Genomic DNA, 24,698 nt, shown 5'->3' with positions numbered 1-24,698 from the left:
TAGGAGCGCGACAAAAGGTCACGTTGACCAATCAGCGACGTCGGTGGTGGAAACCGGTAACAAGAAGACGGAAGGACAACAAAAGTTTATTTAGTACCCACGGACAGCGGAATAATTAACTTTTTACACATGTATGAAGTGTTTCTAAACGAGGCTATGACTTGGCGAAGTACCACTAAGGTATGTATAATATCTGGCGGGTATATACGAATGGAAATGTTCAAATTTAAACAGCTTGCTAGGGGCAACTGTAAACAAGCTGAGTTAAGGAACAGTAAAATTCCAATTATCACGCATTTGTATTGATTTAGTGATGTTTTCTTTCCACCAGGTCTTCAGGAATGATTTCTATTAATGCCCCGTAAAGCTTCAAAGACAGACAAGCCTCCCCTGCTGTTCCTGGAGCGGTCTTTGTGTGGAGCCAGACTCCAAAATGTGCCTGAAGTCCGAGCAGCACTCAACCCCAGAGATTTCTTCACAGAGACACCAGAGCACAACAGCTCAGCTCTCAACTCTTGGGTGAGCTGTTCATTCATTTTGAACGCTGTAGTGTAAACACTGCCATTCAGCAGCAGAGCCCACTCTTAAGGTCGAGGCTGTGTCACTGAATATGTTGGATAACTCTAACCTTGTACAGCTAACAGCCTTGTACAGTCATTTCACAGCCTAGTACTTGTTTTGTGTGACTCCAGTTTTATTCAGTTGTTTGATTCCTCTGCTTTCCATCTTTCAGGTGAGCCCACAGTTTGACAGTTCAGCTCCCGTACCTCCGGTGAGGCGAGGGAGGAGAAAATGCCAATCTGTCACCAGCATCCTCGACGGTTGCAGCCAGCTGTCCAGGAAAGGCAGTGTGTGCAGATTCCCCTCATTAACGTTTCAGACGAGGTCAAGAGGCCAGTCTCATCAGCCAAAGAGTACACATGCAAAGAGAGCTACCGAGGGTACTGTTGTGTCTGACACGGGAAACCAACCGAGGGGATCGTGCCAAAATAAAAGGACAGTTTCGAGTGTAACCCCAAAGAGACAGACAACCTCAATCAGAAAAAGAAATGTGGAGAGATTTTCTGATGGCGCTGCATCCTCCAGCAGATGTTTGGACAGCCCTGAAACTCCATCTGCTCAAGTGACGGAGAGATGCAGAGTCCCAGTAGTAGATGGTGCTTCAACACCTGCCCCCAGTGAGTTCAGCAGTGTTGCTCCACCACCTGATGTGGACACTCCAAACGTAATACAAGAAGGGAGCAGTGGTCCCTCCTCTGCCACTCTACACTTGCTACTGCCTCAGTCATGCACACCACCATGCAATCAGCCGCCTGACATTTTGGTGGCCGACACACCAGAGAGGGATTATGGGGTGAAGGTGACATGGAGGAGGAGGAGGGGTTTGATGTTGTTGATGAAAGAGAGGGGCCACCTCTCCGATTCAGATGTGTTAACTCGCAGCTGATGTAGACAGCTGGTGAAGATTAGACATGATGTTATCAGAGAAGAGATGGATGGATTATTCATTGGACCACTTCTGTGACCACTATTCAATCCATGGACTATTTTTATGCACTGAACGGAGCTGCAGAATTGTAAAGTGATTATAAAATGTAATTTCACTGACTTTGCTTTTTTTTTTTTTTTTAACTTTGATTGAACTTCATAATGATAAGTGGATTATGTAATAAGGCCCTCATCCATTCCCTCTGCACAGCCCAGGTAGTTATGACTGTAAATCAAATCAAATAGCGAACAAATCACATTTGCAATAATTACTGCAATATCAAAGGTGCAAGCTTTTTTCCATAATTGAGAACAATGTTTAGACAGATCCCAGTTATACTGTGCTGTTACAGATTATGTTGCAAATCAGGGGCAGTCCTTATACTCATGCAACACGCACCTGTTGTGTCTTCTTGTGCTTCAGCATTGTTAATGGCAGATTTATGAACAAAGATTGTGTCCCTTTAGACTGTAACTGATATCGCCTGCCCAATTTAGTGTAAACGCAATATGATTTTGTAAATTATGCGAAATCTTGAAGGGTTCTGCTGCTGGTGATTGTGAGCAATGCTGTGTATCTCGTTCTGTCTTTCAAATGTGATATATAAAATATATGGAATCAATGTCCAGCTAGACTTTGTTTATCATGACCTCTCTCAGCTTAGAATTAGTGATGAGATAGCAGGAATATAAAATAAGATAATCCTTTATTAGTAAATTTGCATCATTCCAGCAGCAAAGAGAATAGCAAAAATCAAGAGCATCAATTAAAACAGTAGTAATAAATAAGTAAAAAATCTAGAAAATATAAGTAAAAAAGCAGTGGAAACATAAACTGTATGAATAAATGAGGAATAGTAAAACCTATTTCTCTTTGCAATATAAACAAACCTGCAGTATACACTTCTGAATACAATATTCTGCAGAAAGATTTTGTCTCATGCTTTCGGAAATGAAACATTTTGTGACCACATTGCAGAATGACATTAGATAGATTGAGTTTTTTTGAAAATATTTATTGTCATCTTGTCACTTTAACCCCATAAAATCCATCTTACATAACAACAGGTTTGCCTTTGTTGCCTGTGAGGCACTATTGAACAGAAGCGATGGCATATTTCAAGGTAAAAAAGGGACAATCATAAATTCTCTACAGAGGAACACTCTCCACCCTTCTGTAGTGTGTCCGCCAATCACATTCTACCTAAATAACCCGTAGACCAATCAGAACGCGCGTTCTTGGTGCGCTCGGTAACTAAGGACCGAGTTAACAGAGTTCTTCTCAACCGCGTCCGCTAAAAGTGTATTGCTGCACGAGGATCTTCCTTAGCAACCGTGGATAAACATGAGTTACTACAGCATAAGGTAAAATAAAACACACGCTGCGTGTACGTTATGTTAATATCTGCCTTGTCAGCCGCGAAATGAGAAGCTAGCCGAGGTTTTTCGCCGTTTTGTGTAACCCCGAAAAACTTAACTGTCGCCCACAACTTTTATAAAAGGCACCATCGCCTACAGTGGAGGCTGTGGGCTGAGGTAGCTAACGATAGCTTCCCAATGGCAACAAGCTAGCTTTAACATTCCACAGCTGGCTGAAAAACGCGGATGACAGTCACCATATCTTATTTTCTCATTTTGCTATATATGTTAAATTACTCTTTAAATGTCGGGCTGAGTGAGCGAGCTAACGGTGGTGTTGTCACGGCACAAAACCGCTTCAGAAAAAAAGGTTAAAGCTGGAGGAAAAAAAAAAATCCATCAAGTGGCTAACAAAGGTGCTTTAACGGCGTTTAGGTTTTGCTCGCTGATAAACGACGTATCCACTATGGGATTCAGCAATAGTCAGCGAAGTCATTTTATTTAATAACGCAATACCGGAGTCATATGTGTTGAGTCAGTGCATGTCTACGTTATAGCCAGGAATGCCTTGTCTATGTGACAAATGACTATTCCCGTCGACACGAGCAGTCACCCTGAATATGTGTGATTGCGTCGAGTTTAGGAATGTTTGGTGTCCAAACGGAATCCAACACTCAACACTGTGTTTTAACTACAGTGTACCGAGTGATCTACATCACGGATGGTGGTAGCCACAGTCAGGCACTGTGGCTGGCTTTAGCTTTGAATACAGTGAAGAAGCGAGAGGCATAACGAAGAAATGTTTGCATATCGTGTCTGAGCATGTCTTTCTGTTAGCAGCTGTCTGTTCTGTGTCAAAGCATTCCTGTAAATACGTCCTCACCACTCAAATCAGCTTTATAAATTATAGACCCAAAACATTCATAAGTAAATGAATAAGAAAGTCAGTAAGTACATGCCAAACATGGAATTTTCATGACATTTATTCTGCATTTGAAAGCAGCAGGAGAGATTGGATGTGTGTGTAGTTTCCCAGCATAAGGCTCCATTGTGTTTTCTTCTGATGTCCACTCTGCTGCTCTTGCAAACAGGTGTTGGTGGCAAGAGGTGGTTTGTGTGCGTGTCCACGATGGGAGCTACCATACACGATTTCAAGCACTTAAGCCGGGGTCTGCTTTCATTTTGCAGGGAGATAAAAATCAAAGCGGCTCCCACCCTTTCCTGTTACAGCCCCTGTCTGATTATGTGATTTTTTTGTTCCATCTGTAGACAAGGGCATCCACACATAAAGCAAAATAATGTTTATACGTTTTTAACAGAACAATATGCAAGGATTGTAGTTTGAAATAGTCTATAGTTAACTAAAGTCATCAACATATTGTGAATAAATAATCGTTTGACTTATGGCAAGGATGTCTATGTAGCTATTGTGTTGCAGAGATGTCTACTGCTAACCAGCTAGCCCCAGCTGTCCTAACAACACGCTCGATACCAAGAAGGGATAGGGAGTCACTTTAGCGTCCAGTCTACCCTCAGTCAAACAACACCAAGGTGGCACCTGTAACCCCTGTGGTTGACCCCACAATAACCCCTGCTCAGGCGTCCAGAGGTTGGTGTTTCGCCCTCCTGTCCCTTCTGTGACACCGACATGACTTTGTCGTCCCAGGAGTCAGAGTCCTGTTTCGAAGCTGCTGTAAATCACCTCGGTATGGTTTTCCCCGTCGTCAAACCGGCCTCCGTTGGTCTTGGAGGCTGTGTTGGTCCCATCTGGCTGTCTCCACTGGGAGGCACTTGAAGCTGGTTCTATTCCCTGCTTGTGCTAGTGGTGCTAATACAACTCCCCCAAGTGCTCTGTCCTCCCAGTCTGGGCAGAGTCAGCTAATAGGCCCACTAGCTATATAGCTGACGGCATCTGTACAGTTAGCAGTTACTCCAGTGATATGCTACTGCCCCCTGTTGGTTTGGAGTATGAATTCAACAGGTGGCCAACTCTCACATATTGCACCTTTAAATTGCGCATTGCTTTATCCAGGAATATTCTTGTTAAATTGTCTTTCACTTCATAAATCCATAACCTGAGCGGTCCTTGTCAGTATCAGTTGGTTCAAAATGACTTGGCATGGCTACGGCCCTGTTTATGTTTTCCCCTCAGATGTCTAACAAACACTGCCATTTTACACAAGGATAACTCTTGGCTTTGCAGCTTTGTCAGTTTAGTAATGTGAGACACAGCAGTGGACTCATTCCTGAGTATGACACCAGCTGTGATGCACACTGTCGGGTCAAGCAGCCCAGACGGTTTGTGTTAAAGTTCACAGATGGCTGACTCAGCATTTGTAAAGCTCAATCTCCAAAGACGGATGCATAAGGAGCCTTTTCTCTGCATTTTGTTGCCTTTTTATGAATTTCTCACAAATGTGTTTAGTGTAAGTTGTATTTATTAATAGTAGCACTGTTTTTTTCCCCGAAGCACAAGGACGCCTTTATTATTGACTCCCTTTCTCTTTCACTGGTTTTAAATTGCCTGATTTAAGTAGTTTTGACAATTTTAATGACATTAAACACACACAAACATGGCCGTAGTGTTGCAACTGAAATGCTAAAATAAATGGTTGCATTGTCAATTCTGCAAACCACAGATATGTTGAAACTTGACATTCCTTCATGATGCAACTTTATGCTTGTTTTTGCTCAGTTTTCTATTTTATATAGTGACAACACTGTGCTTATATCCTGGTTATGTTTAGACATAAAAACCGCTTGGTTTGGGTTAGGGAAAGATTGTGTTCTGGTTTCAATACCTGTTTTGGTCACCACAAACACAGCTTGAGATGGTCTGAGTTCTCATCAAAAATATCCTGTTTTTGTGGCCACATATATGACTGGAAATTCTCCTGAGGTCTCACTAAAAATATCCAGTTGTGTCACACTTACAAATGTTGAAACACAGTGTTGAACTGCGGTCACTGGCTTGGCAGCCTTCTCGCCTGTAACACCACCACCGCCCTGTCCACCTTACGATGTGACAGACAGGTCATAAACATGTAATGTGAACGTGATATGACACATATTGTAGAAATGTCAATATTGTATTATGACACAGACAAATATGAATGTCAGACTGGTTTGCAGAAACATAATCAAAATGATAAATTGGACATCTGTACTCTAATAGTGCTAAAAGATGACCAGTGTCAGGCTACAATCATCAGCTAGAAGGTAATGACGGATAACAATTCAAGAGGTCGTTATTGCTTGCTATAACTAAGGCTAAGTCTGCCAAGGCTTTTTGATGCTAATGAGAGATGCACAGATTTATTTGCATAACAACTATGTCAGCCAAATATTCGCCTTGTTGACTGCTATTATTAAAGTATAGAATACCCAATAGAGTGTAAAGTCTTGACATAGTATTGTATTGAACAAGTTAAGCAGGGTCACTAGTCAGCTTCCTGGTTGCCACATGAGTTTGCAAGCAGCTACTTTGTTGCTAAACTTGTTGTTTTTTTCCCAAAGCATACCTCAGTGGTTTATAGGAATTGTTAGCAGGGTCAGAAAATGTAGCTGGCTCAACTTATGTGTGAAAATGATTTCAGTACTCCTATTAGTTGATCAACTTAACACCATCATAAATCACCCAATTAAAAAGATCTTCCACAAGGTTGGCGGTAGACCTCTGCAATGACAAGCACAGCTTGCGGTTGAGTTGTGATCTACTGTGGTTGCCCAGTGGAGTCCAAACACATATGGCCTAGTTGGCCAGAGTAATCCACTCTGTTGCTCACGCACTGAAACGCTGAGAAAACATCTCTGGTATTTGTATTGGACTCGCTCACACTCTGTCTTGAATGAAACAGCACTGCATTGAAGTTACAGTTTTTGCTCTATATTCATGATAATGTTTCTGCATGATGTTAGAGTTATGTTTGGAAACTGCTAATATCAACGCCAAGTGGCTCAGCAGCTGACGTTTCTTTAGAGCTTCCTAAAGCATCGTTGTAGGAGAGTCATGAGGAGAGTCCCCAAGGGAAAATATATTATTATCAACTGTTGTAGCTTATTTCCATCATTTGTTTTGAGCTCAATAATTACTCCCTCTGGTGAGCGATTCCCCTGCTTATCATCAGTCGACTTATATGCCATTTTACAGCTGTCTCTCAGGACAAACATACACAAACATACCCTCCATTCTCTCTCTGCTGTCTTTCTCTCGCTTTTGCAAATAGGTGCAGAAAAAAAAAAACGATTGGGAGGCACTGGTTTCCTAGCAACTAGATTAAGGTCCGTACACTGTGTCTGTTTTTAGAAAGGCCAATCTATAGGTTTCAGTTTATTGAGTTACCTTAAAACAGACTTGAATTTTTTACTCATATGTGCATGAACATTGACAAATCCAGTAATGTTGACATGGCATTAATCTTTATGCTATTTAAAGCTCAATAAATTCCAACTATTGCATATAACTGAGATGCCAGACAGACTGTGCATCTGTGGTTTGAAATATGTGGAGTCCCCTCATGAGTCAGAGGAAATGAGCTGCGACCGATTGCTAAGTCTGTCAGAAAGTTACTGGAAAGTAGTAAAATAAAGGGAACTTAGGTGATATCAAGTACTCTGAATGACTTTATTTCGAAACATTTCCAGACACTGCAACAGAATGACTTAATAATGCAGTCATGATGTCAGCCCTGAAGTTTATAGAGCATTCAGACAATAGTGTTCAGGCCCGTTACTTTTATACCTATCCCTAGCTGACTCCTTGTGGGTTGCCTGAAGTGCGAAGTCATGGAAACAGCCCCAAGCCTCCCAGCCTCAGTCTGCCTCGCCACTGGTACTGTAGCTGTCACTCCCCTGGGTGGGACGTAGCTACTCTTTCTCACTCACATAATAGCAGAGATGTTCCAGCCTTCAGGGCTTACTCTTAGGTAGTGCTGCGCAGTCAGTCTGAGCTCCGGTGTAGATGAAGATTCTTGTGATACTGTAGATAGGAGAGCCCCGGACTAGCATTCCTGCAGCCACATCCATGGACACTGTAAAGAATGGTGGATCTCAGCAGCCTGTCTACAGCCGCTGGTCATACAGGTAGCTGCACACACATACATTTATGTTCGTAGAGGCAGTTGTTTGAAAAAAAAAGCCTTCCTTGTGTGCTTGTGATTGGATATTGCAGAGTGGCCTGTGCCAGGACAGAGGTCAGCGCCACTATAATGTTTCTTCCAGCTACTGCTCCCATCCCTGTGCCCAGCTGAATGGCTGACCTGCAGTCAGAGATGTGCCTCTCGCTCATGTTTCTGCCACCATGTCGTTACTTATTCAGAGCACCAGGCTGTGACTGTGCTGTAACCAGAGTTGGTGATTTGCGTATGCTTGTGTGTGTTTGTGTGTGTTTGTGTGTGTGTTCTGTTAGCTGCTTGATTTGAACACTCATGTAACAAAGGATGTGCTTTTTAATATCCATTCAGCTGAAACAGCTGAAATGATTGTGACTGTTAAATGTCTCTCTGAGCATTTTCTTTGTCAAGGCTCAGTAAGGTCTAGATTCTAATGTGTTGGCTGTATGGTTAAGGTTTCAGCTAAAGCTTGCATCTGTTGCATTTGGCAATTAATCAATTGACGAATCAATGCATCGCCAATAGATGGACAAAGTGATTCTGAGGAAAAAGAATAGCTGGCAATAGCTGTCAAGTGTTGCTTGTTTCACACCTCCTGCAGCTGTTTCCCATTAAAAGCCAAACATTTTAAAGGAATAATACAACTTTGAGAGTAAGATGAGAAGGTTGAAACACAATCAAAGACTGGAGGCAGGGGAATAACAGCTAGCCTGGCTCTGTCCAAAGTTAAAAAACTTCTCGGAGGCTCTGAATGAATCATGTTTGAATAGTCAGCACACAAACCTAAATGTAGAAATGACAGTTTGTGGTTTACAGGGAGTTTAATGGTATTTGATTTGGCTTTTTAGGCTAAGTAAGGTTGCCAGGTTTGGTTTGGTACCTTCATGCTTGTTCACAGAGACTTCGGCCAAAATCTACGCTGAGTTGTGAATGAACAACTTAGTGTTGATGTAGTCATAGTTGTAGTCGTGGTTGACCAGTTTTACTTGAGTGAACTCTTTAGGTGACAAGCTAAAGCCCACTAGGCGCCACCTAGCTTCACGCTGGGGGAGGGCAGACACAGCACTTGTCCTTTAATTCTTTCCACATGTATTTTGGTATAACTTCTCCCTCTCTGGTTGCCATGCACTGACCCACCGGGAGTTAAGCATTTAATCTTATCAGCGCTTCTTTTATTCTCTATCCTCGGATGCTGAATTGCCTGTGGCAGGCATTTAATTATGCTTCTTCAACATTCAAATTTCCTTTTTAAAGTGGCAGGCTTTTAATTAATATGAACAACAGACAAAATGGACTGTGTCCCGATAAAAAGATCTCTCTGTTTAACACCATGCAATTTCTTAATAGCTTTGATATTTTCATGTGATTTACGAGCTTGTCTTCGAGTCACTTTTCAGCTTGTCCCCTCTTGCACTTTGTCCGTTCAACAGTTATTAACATTTAATTATTTACAGCATTAAAATCATATTAGGTCTATAATATTATATAGCACATTTAATAGTTGCCTCACAAAAGCCTCTGATTTACTGTTGTCTGAATAATCTTTTTGATTTTGATGTGCAGCTTACAAATTACACGCCTCGGCAGACTCCTCCCTTCATCAGTCTGTAAATCTTTACAGCGCAGTGCTAAGGCCTCCAGTTACAGCGGGGCTCAAGAACTGGCTGCAGGTTTTTAATCAATGCTGGTGGAGGTGCGCTGCTGACGGAGCCGAAGTCTCCATGGTTACCTTGGTCTGACACACAAGGAAGGGACAACAGTGGCGTGTCCTCCTCTTGTCACCCAAGCTGTGACGGACTAATGAAACATTGATCACTCACAGCTGTGATGAGGTTTTCTTTAAGGGTGTTTGTGTGTGTGTCTGTGTGTGTGTGTGCATGTGTGTTCATGTTTTCCAAGAACATTTGTGGTAGAGGACATTCTCTCAACCCCCAACAGGTTGAAGTATTAATGATAATACTTCTGAAGGGTGCTGTCTGCAGCTGTTCTCCGTCGTCACTATCAGTTTGACTGCTATAGATAATACGTCTCCTGCTCAAGCTTAACTTCTTTAGTAGACTGTGACAGCTTTCTTGTTTCAATCAAGCTGTAGAGTAATCAGTAAAACCATGAAGAAAACATTCTGGGAGTTTTGGTTCTTGTTGCTGAGCACATCTTCTTGTTTTCCTCATGTCCCGTGCTGCTGGCTGCCTTGGTGCCAAATTGCCATTTTCCCATAAGACCCTCCAGCTCTGCCAGCTTCTCCTCCAACTCAACAGCGAGGTAGGCAGCAAGACATTTGCCCAAACACATACCAGCTCACAAAACACTTCATTATATAGAATGTATTGAATGTATGTAGGTTGACCAATGCTCCACTGGTGTATGTGTGATATTAATGGCTCTTAATGATTGTTTTCATTGTCGATTAATGTGCAGAGCACTTTATAGATTAATTAAATAATTGTCAACAATAAGGTATAAAAATAAATAATAAATATTTTAAAATGTTTTGTTTTGTCCGACCAACAGTCCCAAACCCAAAGATGAAACCAGAAAATGATAATGATGAGGATAATGTAACATAACCACAGTACTCTGGTGATGTTATCGTAATGTAGGTACATTCCAGCTGCTGTGGAACGGGGGGTGGGGCTAGAACACAGATCAATAGAACCTCAAATATTTAATGAGGCAAAGTCGGAGCGTTATATCAAAGCAATTTTAAAGCCACTTAGGGATTTTTTTCATGGAAGAAACCTTCAAATATGCAATTGTGAGGAAGAGAGATGAGTTTTCAGGGGTTTAATTAATGCCAGGAGAGGGACTTGTTGGATACATGATTTAAACACCACATTTGTCTGATGTTATTACATCATTTTTTGGACACATTAATCTGCTTTACAAGATGTCAAAGATGTTCAAAAGACTCAGAGTCATGACTGCTCTCAAGGCTGCAATCAAACGTTGCCTGTCGCAACCAAATGGTATTTCTTTGTTTGGAAAAAAAAAACATGCTCTGCTACATCAAAGCTGCAGTAAATGTGTTATGGGCGTACCACAGTGCCATTGCAACAGAAAGATCGTGATGGTAAAACATCAGGGAAAATCTGATGTTGTAGTGCAATGTGTGTAAGGTGGTGTAGAAACAGCACAAGAAGAAATCATTCATTTCTGTATTGGTCTGACTACTGGACATCATCACATTAGTTTGAAACAAACTGTTTTGTAAATAACCCACACTGGCAAAAGTATCATATCCCATTTCTAGACATTATGATCACCGTGAGAGAAAATAAATCATGTAGATAAATCAACACGCATCAACTATCGTTTTATAATTGTAGCGTATGCCTCTGAATTGGTGCCTTGACATTCACACCCACGACAACAGACCATAGTGACTTCTCCCAGCACTCATTGTTGATTTCATCTTCACAGCTTTCACCCATCTCTTTCCTCACCATCATAACTGACAGTCCCATATGTGTAATTAAAAAACGCTTCCATTCTCCACTCTCCAGACCTCCTCCCTGTCACCAGCACCTGTTCTCAGGTGACCTCCCAGGGGGGACCGGGGCACAAAATTAGCACTAGCCACCAGCTAGATGCTGGAAAAATTTGACCAGTCTCTAGTCATTTGGCCATCGGACCAAAAGTTTTGCACCCTACAGGGGATCTATGTGTTTGCCAGTGTCAAGGGATTTACGAGTAATGATGTGACACACCAGTGCGAGATGACTCATTTTGACGTAGAGTCGCCAGATCCATGCTTGCTGTTGGGCTGCAGATAATGATGTTAATGATAACACTCTGGCTTATTAAAGCACTTGAGTTCCACTTGGTTTAAATGGGTTTCCGAAACCCGTCACCTTTTGGCATTCAGCGACTGTCCTTCAGAGATGAGCCGTGATGTCAGCCGGCATCGGGCTCGAGGTCCTCAAGTAGCGTGTGTCATCGCCTGCATACAGGAGCTAAAGGGAGTGGAAGTGAGTGAGTCAGGTATCTGATGAGCTCGTCTGATGGAGAGATAGGCAGTACAATTTGATGACGTCTCATCCCTATAACCTTGATCCTTTTCTATAAAATACAAATCTAATTTCAGCCCAGTGGAGCGTGTGGTATTTAAAGATGAACCCAATAGGAAAAGATGAAAGAAATGAGAAATGTGAGCGCATGTTTGTGTGCTGGACAGAAAGACAGGAGTAGAGATACCGTAGGTCTCTGACTGTGACTCCCTCAGTACAGACTCCTGCTGTTGCCCTTCTCTTTCATCAAGGTAGCCAAGCAACATGGGCCAGGTCCCTTCAGATAGGTGTCCAGGGTAAATGCCCAGAGGACCCAGACTGCAAGGCATTGTCTCAGCTGGAGCTTTGTTCTTTTTCTTTTTCTTGCTGCCCTTTTCTTTCTTACGCAAATGTGTTTAATGTCATTATCAGACAATGGGTCAAACCACGTTTCTTTGACAGTCAGAACGTTTAAACCTGATAATTAAATTCCCTGATCACTGATTTATGCTATCAAGCTGCCATGAAACCTTAACAATGCCTTAATAGTTCATTTTTTAGACCACACGGGATATAAAGTCTGTATTACCTAGTTACCTCTAAAGGAAAATCAAATTCAGTGTGGATGTGAAGTCTCTAACTCTTTCTAACAGAGGTTTTTCCTTTTTCTCTGTAGCGGCATTGAAGATGACAGTGCCAGTCTCATGCAGCAGAAGCTGGAAAAACAGGTAGGAGGCCAAACTGCATTCACAAATAAACAACACTAACTTTCACACGTAATTCACACTTTTGTTGTCATGTCTCTAGTCTTCTATCATTTGGTGTGGTTTATAGCGATTATGCTGCACTTTTAGTCTAATTAAGCCTTCTAGCGGACAGTTACAGTGTTGGTCTCGGAGTGTTCACTGGGAGGCTGCTGGGCCCGGTTTCTTTACTTACTCCAGTTCTAGTGCTCATTAGGCCACAAACTTGGTCCACGCAAGTAAGCGGATGCAGATGCAGACGCTACAAGCTATGCAAGATAGGAAAGCTATCCCTAATATTGCTCAACATAAAGAGTATGTTCACTTTGCACATGTGTTGCGTACTTGCGTGGACCATGTTCCTGGCCTCACTCATCATCCTGGAGGTCTAACACTCCCGTATTGGCGTTAACTGCATGATCAAGCCAAAGTACAGTAGCTATGGGCAGTGTTGCTACCCGGTTGGTACTGCACATGTGCAGCTCTCAACAGAGATGAGAAGGAAGCAAGAGGGCTCCATCCTCAGCGACTTTGCGCGCCCCTGATACTTTTGTCCCAGGTGGACTAATGAGAAATTGGTCAACTAAGACTCCTCTCATAGACTAATGGTCTGGTAAGCACCTGCCAATATTGTGCATGAATCTGGTTAAATCAAAGGACTGAGATGACCTTGTGCTCTGCTACTCTGGTGTCACCAAGGGGTGCCTGCTGTTGGCAGGAGTAGCTCCAACATCACTGCAGTGGCGTGCAATTTAGGGATTAATGCTGTTGCTTCGGAAATCCCCTGTTTTTCACCTGCCCAGTCACTCGGAATTTTAATGCTGACTTACTCCCGGAGCGGGATTGTTTCCTTTTATCCACCTATTACCTGACACAGTGCCTCTTCTGTCACACATTTGTTCTCTTTTCATCCTGCGTGTCTGTAAGACGCCTTCATCCCAAACCTTTGCCGAGGAGCTGCGGTGCACGGCTTTGATTTAAGCCGTGAGCCGCGCTCCGCTATCTCACACATTAGGCAGGAAGGAACGGGAGGGCCAGACGAGTGAGTTCAAAGCGAGAGAGGGATTTAGTGCAGGGGTGCATGGCTTTGTGTGTGTTTGTGTGTGTGTCCCATGGTCCCACTGTGGCTCAGTTGCGCAGCACACTTTCAGCTTAGTCCAAGCAGCCTCACTAGAGAGTCTTCTGCTCTTACATAACTCATGAGACCAAACACACAATAAAAGTGAAATCCCTCTTTTTACTGTTTTTTTTTTTTTTTTTTTTTTACACAATTCAGTGTTTTCCTACCCTATTCAAATTGTACTCTGAAAATCATTCAGAAAACATAACACTGAGCACTGTGGATGTGATCGCACCTCTTTCTCTCACTCCCTCACCCCCTCTCTCTCCCTCTCTCTCTCTTGACGGAGCACTAATGACTGCTGATTCAGTTAGCGACGGTGGCCGCGCGTACACAAACACTCACTGCCGCTCAGCATTCGCCCGAGAGACAGACCTTTTTTCTCTCTGTCAGAGGACCACGTAGTGCCGCGGAGGCTGTCGGTTTATCGATTGTCAAACTCAGGCTCCGCGAGAGGAATGTGTGACAGGGAGACAGAGTCATGCCCAGCAGGAGTGCTGCTCTTTGGGGGAGAATGTAGTTTCATCTGACCATCAAGACAATTGGGACTTGTAGTGTTTCTTCTCTAGAGAAACGTGTTAACTTTGGCTCACACTTGTTCAGGATATCAATGGAGCGGGTTGGTAACTTCTAATATCTATATTTCTGATATATACATTTTCTTTATATATATATATATATATGTTGTTGTTATCTTGTATCTGAAGAGAACAGTTTGTATGAGTGATACATCTCCCTGACTATATTCAACTTTTTTGTCAGATTCTTTGCAAAGACACACATTAATATAAAGTATGTTTTCTCAAATCAGTCTATATTGAAGTCTACTTTTTACCCATGTTTTTGCTCATACAGGAAAGGTGGGATGAAGTCACATCCTGGTCGTCAAAATGCCAAGTGTGGGGTCACCAAAGGATGGAGTACAATAGATTAGCTGAAAATAGCAACGAGGAGGGTAGGCAAGACTGGTCAGATGTTAATTGAGTGAAGAATAAGTGCAGATAAAAATCTAAAGAAGTCCTTAAACTTCGTCTCTGTGTCAGTTGTTTCTGATGCACTTCATTCAGTTCTAAGTATCTTGACAAAAGGCAGATTACGCCAACTGAAATCTCAAAATCCAGAACAGCTTTCTTACATTCACTATCAGTGTTTTTTGCACCCATCACCATTGTTATCCATCTTGAAATTTGGTTGTATTTCCACATCAGTTTATCACACTAACAGTGATGATGCTCATTATGATAATCCAGCTTTATGTTTTATTCATTTGTCGCCTTTATTTATAGCCATACAGGGAGTATGCAAATCGTCGTCCTCTTAAAGCAGAGTCGTTTGAAATGATTAAACAAATCTAGATTATTATACGCACAGACCTAATCCTCCTTTTTACTTATTTCCTCACCTTCCTCTTACTTAGTTAATAATAAGATCATCGAGCTGTATTTTACCGTCATGCCGATTCTTTTTTATGGATCTGGTGATGTCACATTATTCCACATTTTCACTCATAAGTCACGGCTGTGGTTGAGACAATATTTTCTCAGTCTTAGCACAATGGCTGATGAGTTATGAAAGCTTTTTGGTCAAGGCCTCCTGGTCTCTTCCAGCTCACTAAGCAGCATCGCCAAACAAGACTTGTTGTTGTGCATTTGACGCGCTAATTAACGCGCTTGCGTAATCCGTCCGCTGGTTTGACCTCAGGGAGTGGGACCGGGGGAGAGTGGATGCAGCAGGAGGAATTTTCAGGCTTTACTGAAACTTCAGTCCAAATCATTGTATGCTATACATCTGCCACACTACCTCAAGCATATACCAAATTCTGTGTAGTCCATACCAGTTCAGGGAAGTCTTCATCGACCATGTTCTGCCATTCTTCAGTGTACAATCCGGCAATGCAGCACCCATTAATTCAGCTAGTCAGTGAACCCATTCACTGCACTCCGAGGTTTTCTGGCCTTGGCATGATTGTTAGGTTTCATTATGGCTTTATTATTTGCCATCTCTCTTTTGGCTTCGCTCTCATTTTTCTTGATGTGTGACTCATCCTGAATTCAAATCAACTGTACAGTGTGGGTGTTTGTCAGTGTACTCTTAAACACGTCAATTTCCAGTAGGGGCGGGGCCGATCTGACGATATTTAGATTGTGATCTGTCTCAAAGGCGTCCATAACTTCATCGACTAGCCGATCAGTGTACGTGAACAAACCGATAAAATGATGTGGCCAATTAGATTGCTGTGCTGATTGGACAAATTACATCACATGGCTCTTCCTTCAGAGAAATATTGTAAACAATACAATGTTAGTGAAAGCTTGCAACAAGGCAAATGAGGAGCTTGTGCCAAAGACAAACCATATTTAATGCAAAATCGTGCATTATTGTGGAGAAATTATTCTATATTAGTCTGGCTATTGTCTATGTAGAATTTCAAAATTAAGAAAAAAAGTTTTTGGACCGCGATTGCAATGAAATAGATTGTGATGTTATTTTTCTGGCCAGATGGCCCACCTCCAGTTTCCTTTTATTATATTTTGAAAAGGTTCTTTAAGGTTGCCATTTCTATAGATAGACTTACATTGAGTCACTACAGGATGTGACCTTCTGTCCTCCAGTAGGACTAGGTGGTTTACAAAAATATTATGTTGCTGTGTGACTTGATATGGCAGTGTTGTTCAGTGGGTTTGTCAGTCTGTGTAACACTGTGTTTAAGGAAAATATCTAATCTTGGTACAAACATTCCTGGTCCCCAAAGGATGAATGACTTTGGTGACTTCTCATCTGCCACCAAAAGATTTTCACTTGTCCAGTGCTTCAGTTTATTGCAAGATACCTCTGAAAATAACAGCCAAATTCCCATCAGCCTCAGCTGCACTTTGAGAATAAGTAATTTGCCTTAAAAACTCACCACATTTATACATAGGATCACGTTTCTGTTCCTCTGTTCGTTCCTCAGAGGGCTCTGCTGGAGCAGAAGCAGAGGAGAAAGCGTCAGGAGCCTCTGATGGTCCAGCCCAACACAGAGGCTCGGCCCCGGCGCTCCAGGACACGGCGCGGTGAGGAGCAGGCCCCTCTGGTAGAGTCTCAACTCAGCATCACCAACGATGTCATCATGGATGGTGAGGAAAACACTTGTTGTTTTTATGTTGCGGGTCATGTAAAACTACACAGACTGCCAATCTCACACAATCTTTGGCAAAAAAGTAGGCATGTTGTGCCATAGTTTAGTTTAGAAACACTTGATAGTAATTGTACCTAAGATAGGTACCTAAGAAAATCTCATAAAGGCTCTCACTCAACAAGACCTCAGGCTAATATTTAGCCAATTAAAGTAGCAGCAGAGCTCAGACACAGACCAACAGCTCTATGTAATTACCATAACACAAGAATATTAACAGCTAACGTAACAGCTGACTGTCCTCTCCTTCTGTAGGTATTGATGGCCCAGCAGCTTTCTTGGGCTCAGAAGCTCCAGATCTGGGAATGAAAATCCAAATCCTGTCAGTGAGCCAGTCCCAGTCCCAGTCTCAGCTCCAGTCGCAGCCTCAGTCTCAGCCCCAGTCTCAGCCCCACTCGCCCGCTGCTGAGGAGCCCGAGAGGGACGGAGACACCGAGACGCTGCTGGAGCCCAAGACAGACATCCATGAATTGCTACAGAAACAAGGTGAGTCCCCACAGAGCATAAGACTTAAATGGGAACTTTCCCAATGTCATTTTTGATTGTACAGTGTTTTACAATAAGCAGCCGTAATCAAAATGATATGACTGGCACAGCAGAAGTCTGCAGTTAACTTAATCGTATGAGTAAAAGCCGACACTGCAAGTTTCATTCTCGGTGAAAGAACGTTGAGTAATTGACTTGAAATGAAAGTTTATGGTTTAAAAATCCGTTTAACTTCCTTCATAACGGATTAGTGATGCACTAATTTTGTATTAAAACATTTATAATCCATGAAGCCTGTTAATAGACTTTTATCTTGTGCTAACGGAAGATACATTGTCAGTCAAACATTAAAGCCAGTGTGGTTCATGAGTACGCCTGCTTAATTACTTGCCTTCATCACCAGAGTCCCTGATACTGCTTTACAAAAAAAGTAGTATAAAAGATTTCATCCTGTGTGCTACTGCAATACTTAGTGCAACAAAAAGTCTGGACTGGAGAGAGAAAGGAAGGTTCTTCAGATCAGGGTTATAGTACATTTTATTTTATCAGGTAGTCTCATTGAGATCATCTACAGCCTTAGCACAGCAGAAGAGATAAGACACAAACGCCAGTAGCCACAATATCCAGTCTCACCAGTTACACACAAACACATACAACAGCATCAAAAACGCTCATAAGCATTTCTAAAAAAGTCAAAAATAAGTCACAATAAGAGACATTTTCTAAAGCAGAATGATGGAAGTCACTCCAAATTAGCAGCTATTGTTAAGGAAAGTCAGACTGCTTGACGTGCTTTAGAGTTTTTAGCACTTTCTCTGCTGCTGCAGTATAGAATATGGATGCAGACAGTGGTGTGATTGATGGTGACGCAGTGAAAAATGGGTCATTTAATAATAGTCAAGGGCATTGTTCATACTGCAGTGTTCATCTATGGCATCATTATTGTGTCTGCTGCCCACACTTATCAGCCAGCTGGCAGGGATGTATAAAGTTGGAGTGGATTGTGTACACTTCTGATTCACCTGATACTGTGAGGCTGAAACAAGTTTCTGTACCCTGGAAACACAAGGTCCCATGTTACGTATGTTCACTTTCAGGTTCATATTTTTATTAGGGTGTCTACTAGACAGACAGTAAGATGCACCGACATAGACGGGTTCACTCTGCTTTAGTGATTAGAGAGGCTACCCTCAGTCTTTTAAACCTTTCGTTGCACTGCAGCAAATATCGTGGCACGTTCAAGCAGCAAAATTAAAATCTGTAATTATAAACTTGACAGGACAGAGGAAACTCTCCAGAGGAACAGAATGAGTCTTCCGTGGTCATTGAATCAAACGCACCCCATATTAAATAAACGGTTGCGATCGGTCCATCACAAACAGGAGGCGGGACGAAACACACCTGCCAGAGCAAATCTAAACCTGAGCTCGACAGATTCTTCTGGTTCCCAGGGTAGTGACGTGTTGCCATAGAAGCAGATGTCATTGTCCTTCTCAATAATGCAAGGACTCATTGTTAATGTCAGCCCAGTCTAGCATATGAATATGTCCTCAGGACTTCCAGCAGGTATTTTTGGGTCTTTGCCCTTGTGTACCCGAACCTCAGAGAAAACGGAAAAAATAGACATTTTGCGGTGCATTCATATGTGATCAACTCATTCAGTTGAGATCTGCATATATGGCTGACGAAAAAAAATTGCTGCATGGTAATTATCATGTGAATAATGTTAAGATTGCTGGTTTGCCCATTATGCGTCCTCTTTGACATTTCCAGATGGTTGATTCCATAAGCTGGCAGCTCACACAACTTTGCTGGGTGTTTTAATTGGGGCCCTGGAGTCACTGTTAGAGGGGAGCTAACATTTGCAATCTGTCTTTCATGATGGTTCTCATTTTCTCTCAGGGATAGACGGGTTCATCTCCTGTAAATACCCCAGGATAAATATTGTGTTTGGCTGCGGCACATTATTATTCTTGTTCAATACTGCATAGGGCAGTGCTCTCCCAGCACTCCTACTCTCTAAGCTGCCTGTGATATGTTGGTAAGGGTGGAGGAGGAAGTGGCAGATTGTGTAAATGTGTGTGTGTGTGTGTGTGTGTGTGTGTGTGTGCGTGTGTGTGTGTGTGGTATCCACTTTCATTTAATTAATTCAAAGCTAATGGTCGGATTACAGTAATTAATATTTTAATCACAGTTAAAAATGTCCTAATTTTACACATTTTAACACCGCATAGCTGTGGTGAAAAACACAATTTCCCCTGCTTACTGAGATTTTTCCGTACCAGTGGACCACTGTCATCCCCCGACACCACATTAAAACGGGCTGTAGCTGCAGCCAAGAGCTGCATCCTGGCTGATAAATCCAATTATCAACGAAGAGACAGATGTCTCAAGCAGTCTTGAATGGCTTCAGTCAACGAGGCCCGTTTTACATCTGCATGACTGCACTCCTGCATGGAGCTGTCTCTTCACAAGTACACAGATGCAAGTCTCGCAGGGACCCTCAGCCTCATCTCTTGACATTAATCTCACCCGTGCAGAGACTGATTTAGTAAACAGATGCATTGTTTGTGACAGGTAGGGCTTCAATCGAGGCCACTAGCCAAATGTTGTTGTGTTTGATAGCAAGCAGTGTCGATTGGTTCAGTTGGGAGAAAAACCCTGCTGAAAGAGTGACTTTAACTGTGCAATACACAATTTGTCCTTCAGCCATTGCTTAAATGTTGCATCAGTTCTTGGGATAATAGTTGTCTTATATCAAAGAGCATAGATGAACCAAAGAAACAGTGAAATCCACCTTCAGGACACTTACTAAAACCAAAGACACAGAAGTCTTTGATCTTCTTTTGTAGAAGAATATACACAGAGCCTGTGGGATCTATTTTCCTCTTGTCTTGTGTGAATGAGCTTTGAAGGACTTCATGTTTCATTAAAGCTCTCTCACACCTTTGCCTCCTCGCCATCAACAGGTCTGTCTGGCAGCATGAACTTTGACGAAGCCAGCGAGCACGAGGACGACCCGGAGGAAGAACGGACGCGTTCTCTGTCCCCGAACACGGACACCAGACCCGCCTCTGCTGCCAGTGGCAAGGACGTTGGAGTGAGTAGCCCAAGTTCGAACGTAGACTATAAAGTTCCAGTTTATATTTACTGTTGATAACAAACTTCACGTGCTGTACACAGGAGGTGGTGACTCCCGGATCACCCACAGCCGACAGCGCACTAATCGACGTGGCCAATCTAGAGGAGTTTGTCTTTCGTCCGGCTCCACGTGGCGTCACTGTGAAATGTCGAATCACACGGGACAAGAAGGGCATGGACCGCGGCCTCTACCCCACATACTTCATGCACATGGAGAGAGAGGATGGCAAGAGAGTGAGTGTGGGCCCTGGGTTATTCTAAGAAATCATATGACTGAAAGGATTATTATACTACGATTTAGACGATCAATCTTTTTTTAAGCGAAACTGAACACCCCTCGTCTCACCCTCCCCTAAAGTGGCTGCTAAAAATCCTACATATTGCTCCTTTAAAGAACTAATCTCTCATAAATACATTTGTCTTTTCTCTCTCTCTCTCTCTCTTTCCAGGTGTTCTTGCTGGCAGGAAGGAAGAGAAAGAAGAGTAAAACGTCTAACTACCTGATTTCAGTGGACGCCACTGATCTGTCACGAGAGGGAGAGAGCTTCATAGGCAAACTGAGGTAAAACCACACTCACTCTCAGATCTACCTGTGTCTGTGGGGGGGTGACGTTGTCACTGTCATTTGTTGATAGCAAGCCTGAGATAACATCTAAAATGTCAGACTCTGCCTTAAATCCTCCTGAAAATCTTGTTGGATTATGTATTTCAGGTTATTTGTGCAGGTCTGCTGATTATCTTTAGTAAACAGGGCCATGATTCCTGGAATGAAAGGTTTTGGGGTGAACTATCCCTTTAAATTCAGCTTTTTTAGCAGCATCTCTTAGTAACCACCTCAGCAACGGTGTTTTTGCTCGATGCTCAGATGTCCAAAATGCCGCCAGCAGGTGACAAATGTGAAATGGTGTAAACATTTCATCACCGATGTGCCCTCTATCAGGTCCAACCTCATGGGAACCAAATTCACAGTGTACGACAACGGCACCAACCCCTGCAAAAACCCCGGGGCGCTGCTGGAGGAGAGCAACACACGACAGGAGCTGGCTGCCATCTGCTACGTGAGTGACAACGACACACACAGCACACACTACGTCCCCAGTTCGTCCATAACATTAAATGAAACTGTCGCACTCTGTGTTCCATGTGGCAGGAAACCAACGTGCTGGGATTCAAAGGACCACGTAAGATGACCGTCATCATCCCGGGCATGAGCATTAACTTTGAACGAGTCCCTGTAAGGCCTCAAAACGTGAGTGTGATGCTGCTGGAAGCATGAGGTGTGGAGATTGCCACTAAATCCCACACACTGGATATTTAAGCATTGGATATGTATTCTGTTCCTGTGTTACAGGAGCAGGAGAGCCTCCTGAGCAGGTGGCAGAATCACTCACTGGACAACCTGATCGAGCTGCACAATAAAGCGCCTGTGTGGAACGATGACACCCAGTCTTATGTGCTGAATTTCCACGGTCGCGTTACCCAAGCATCAGTCAAAAACTTCCAAATAGTTCATGACAACGACCGTAAGTATCCTCTCTCACTGTCCTCTCTTTTCCTGTCCAGTTAAGGCTCACAGTCACGATGAACGTTTTTCTCTTTCCTCCTTCGCGTCTAGCCGACTACATCGTCATGCAGTTCGGCAGAGTGGCCGAGGACATCTTCACTCTGGACTTCAACTACCCCATGTGCGCTCTCCAAGCCTTCGCCATCGGCCTGTCGAGCTTCGACAGTAAGCTCGCCTGTGAATGAACCACCGGTTTTACTTCCGCACCACCACTCTTTCTCGTCCGCCCTCAGATCTCTCCTCGACGGGCGCCGTTCGTAAGCCGACAGCTACACCGCTCACATCACCGGGAATCAGTTTCACATGCGAGTGAGGAAACAAATAAGGGACTGGAAAAAAAAAAAGGAGGATGCTGATGGGAGATGTTGGTTCTCTGTCGGCCGGTCTAACAACCCTCATGGTTCTTGTGCAGTGTTTTTTTTCATGCCATTTTAGTGGGGTTATTTCAATCAGTTTAACCTTTTTGTACAGTGTACACATGTATACAAACTAAAAGGGAAAAGACACAGCAAAACACTAATCCATGCTGGAGACAGTCGGAAAGAACTGATGCTAAAGTTATGACTCAATCATTGTGTGAAGAGCGGTGATGTGTGTATCAGTGATGTGTTTTCTATTGCTTCTGTTGCCTTTAAATTTGATTTCACTCAGTGTTTTATGCCACACTAGCGCCGTGGCTCATGCATGACTACTTGGAGCTTAAAACCATTTGGAATTACATAACAGCAAGGCCTTTCCTCTGGCGCCACCTTCAGGCCAAATATTAGTTATTTAGCAAAAAAAAAAGAACTTAGAAAAGCAAAGTTGTTTTCTGTTTTTGGCCATCACCGTCTCGGCACTAGCGTGGCTACAGAATCTCAGTCTTGTTTACATCTTTAAGCATGGCTACAAACTTTGATCTGCCATCAACTTACAATTTATTTCCAGTCATTCTTTTATTATTATTATCGTGTTGTTATCCCTCCTTTTACTGTTGTGTGGAGGGTGCATTATTCAGAACCGGCCTGTCTCATGGCTTTTGTGTTTTTCTGTGGTCACGTGTAATTTTTATCTTGTGACTGTGACTTTTTTTTCTTCTTTGTCATAACAAGTTGGATTATGTCATGAAAAGGAAAACACTAGAGGAGCGCACTCCCGATCTCTGCCGGGTGCGTCTGAAGCGGTTGCCGATCACGGAGACACTCATAACAGAGCTGTCAACAAAGTATGTTTTATAATAATTGTGAATCACAGCAACTATGAGAGGTCCTTGAGCAAACAGTCATTAATGTGCAAGACAAATATAAGATGATGGGTCCTGTAGTAGGTAGGATTAGCTGCAGGCAGACACTATGGCTGCAACTACTGATTAATTTCATTATTGGGTAATTTGCAGATACTTTCACAATTAATGGATTTATCATTAAGTTTATAAGATGTGACAAAATTGTGACGTCTTCAAAATGTGTCTTTGGTCCAACCAACAGGGGAAAACCCAAAGATTCTTCATTTACGATCATAAATGACAGAAAAAGCAGAACATCTCCACCTTTAAGAAGCTGGAACCAGCAAATGTTTGACGTTTTTGCCTGAAAATGACTGAAATGATAATAACTAATAATTTTCTTTTGATTGACTAATTGTTTCAGCTCTAACGGACACACGCACACACACACGGGACAATTCGCATGATCCCCTCCAGGCTTGGACCTGGCTGAGATAAGAAACGCAGAATTGCACATTTAAAGAGAAAGGACATACACACTGTATATAAAATACAATTACGCCTTATTATTTGATCTGTTTTAGCAGTCTTACTAAATGTCATTTCAATATGTTGAATTTTAAAATAATGGATACGAGTTGTGCATTAATACACAGAGCTTATATTTTTCATTGGTGCCCTTGTATGAGGAAAAGAAGAAATCAAGTTTTAAAGTGGTATTTTATTGAGTTGAGACGGAGTTGGAGCCAGTTTTGTCCATCTTGAAGCTTCAAAACTACAACTGCCTGTGCCTCTTCATCTCCACCTCCTCCCTTTTGAATTACAAGGGAAGCTTAAGGGAAATCCATAAGGGATAGTATCATTCATGTGGCTTTATCTCATTATTAACTGTCCCTAATGTTTTGTTAATGCAGTGTACTGTACGTCTGTGAAGGACAGTGACAACGGAACTGAAAACATTGCTATTGCTACAGAGTTAGAGCTCGTTCTAATCTGGATCCTTTAAAGGTGCAATATGTTAAAAATTGGCCACTTGTTGGGTCAGTACTCCAAACAAACAGCATATCAGCTAACTGTAGCTGCCTGGTTGTCTCAGTTAGCCTTGTAGCTAGTGGTCCTGGAGTATGGCCACACTATGAGCTCACACTGCTAACACAAGAGCAAGTCAACATGTCTCTGGACCACACTACTAATCAAAACTGATATTTCTTCACATTCTGTTGATTATTTTGGTTATCTTTTTCAATATTTACCAACTAAAAATCTCACATATTGCACCTTTAAAGCAAGTGTCCAGCAGGACGTCCTGCTGAAGCTGATT

At 42.6% G+C, this 24,698-nt stretch overlaps 2 protein-coding genes across 2 annotated transcripts; both read left to right on the top strand.

Annotated features, from left to right (window-relative positions):
- Positions 1 to 74: 74 nt before the first annotated feature.
- On the top strand, positions 75 to 2,111 carry rhno1 (RAD9-HUS1-RAD1 interacting nuclear orphan 1). The gene is made up of 3 exons (XM_073481182.1): positions 75 to 180; positions 332 to 519; positions 734 to 2,111. The coding sequence occupies exons 2-3, from the start codon at positions 355 to 357 to the stop codon at positions 1,445 to 1,447; spliced, it is 879 nt and encodes a 292-aa protein (XP_073337283.1). The 5' UTR covers positions 75 to 180; positions 332 to 354; the 3' UTR covers positions 1,448 to 2,111.
- Positions 2,112 to 2,805: 694 nt separating this feature from the next.
- tulp3 (TUB like protein 3) lies at positions 2,806 to 23,530 on the top strand. The gene is made up of 12 exons (XM_073481183.1): positions 2,806 to 2,853; positions 10,179 to 10,220; positions 12,621 to 12,672; positions 16,761 to 16,923; positions 17,238 to 17,468; positions 20,438 to 20,568; positions 20,652 to 20,843; positions 21,059 to 21,171; positions 21,550 to 21,667; positions 21,760 to 21,858; positions 21,961 to 22,132; positions 22,225 to 23,530. Exons 1-12 carry the CDS (start codon positions 2,834 to 2,836, stop codon positions 22,356 to 22,358), a joined length of 1,467 nt encoding a protein of 488 aa, XP_073337284.1. The 5' UTR covers positions 2,806 to 2,833; the 3' UTR covers positions 22,359 to 23,530.
- Positions 23,531 to 24,698: the final 1,168 nt, after the last annotated feature.

This window comes from Pagrus major, chromosome 14 (genome assembly GCF_040436345.1).
Source record: "Pagrus major chromosome 14, Pma_NU_1.0".
In the NCBI taxonomy this organism is placed as follows: Eukaryota; Metazoa; Chordata; class Actinopteri; order Spariformes; family Sparidae; genus Pagrus; species Pagrus major.
Note: the sequence above shows the minus strand (reverse complement) of the source record. Positions and strands in the feature narration are given on the sequence as shown.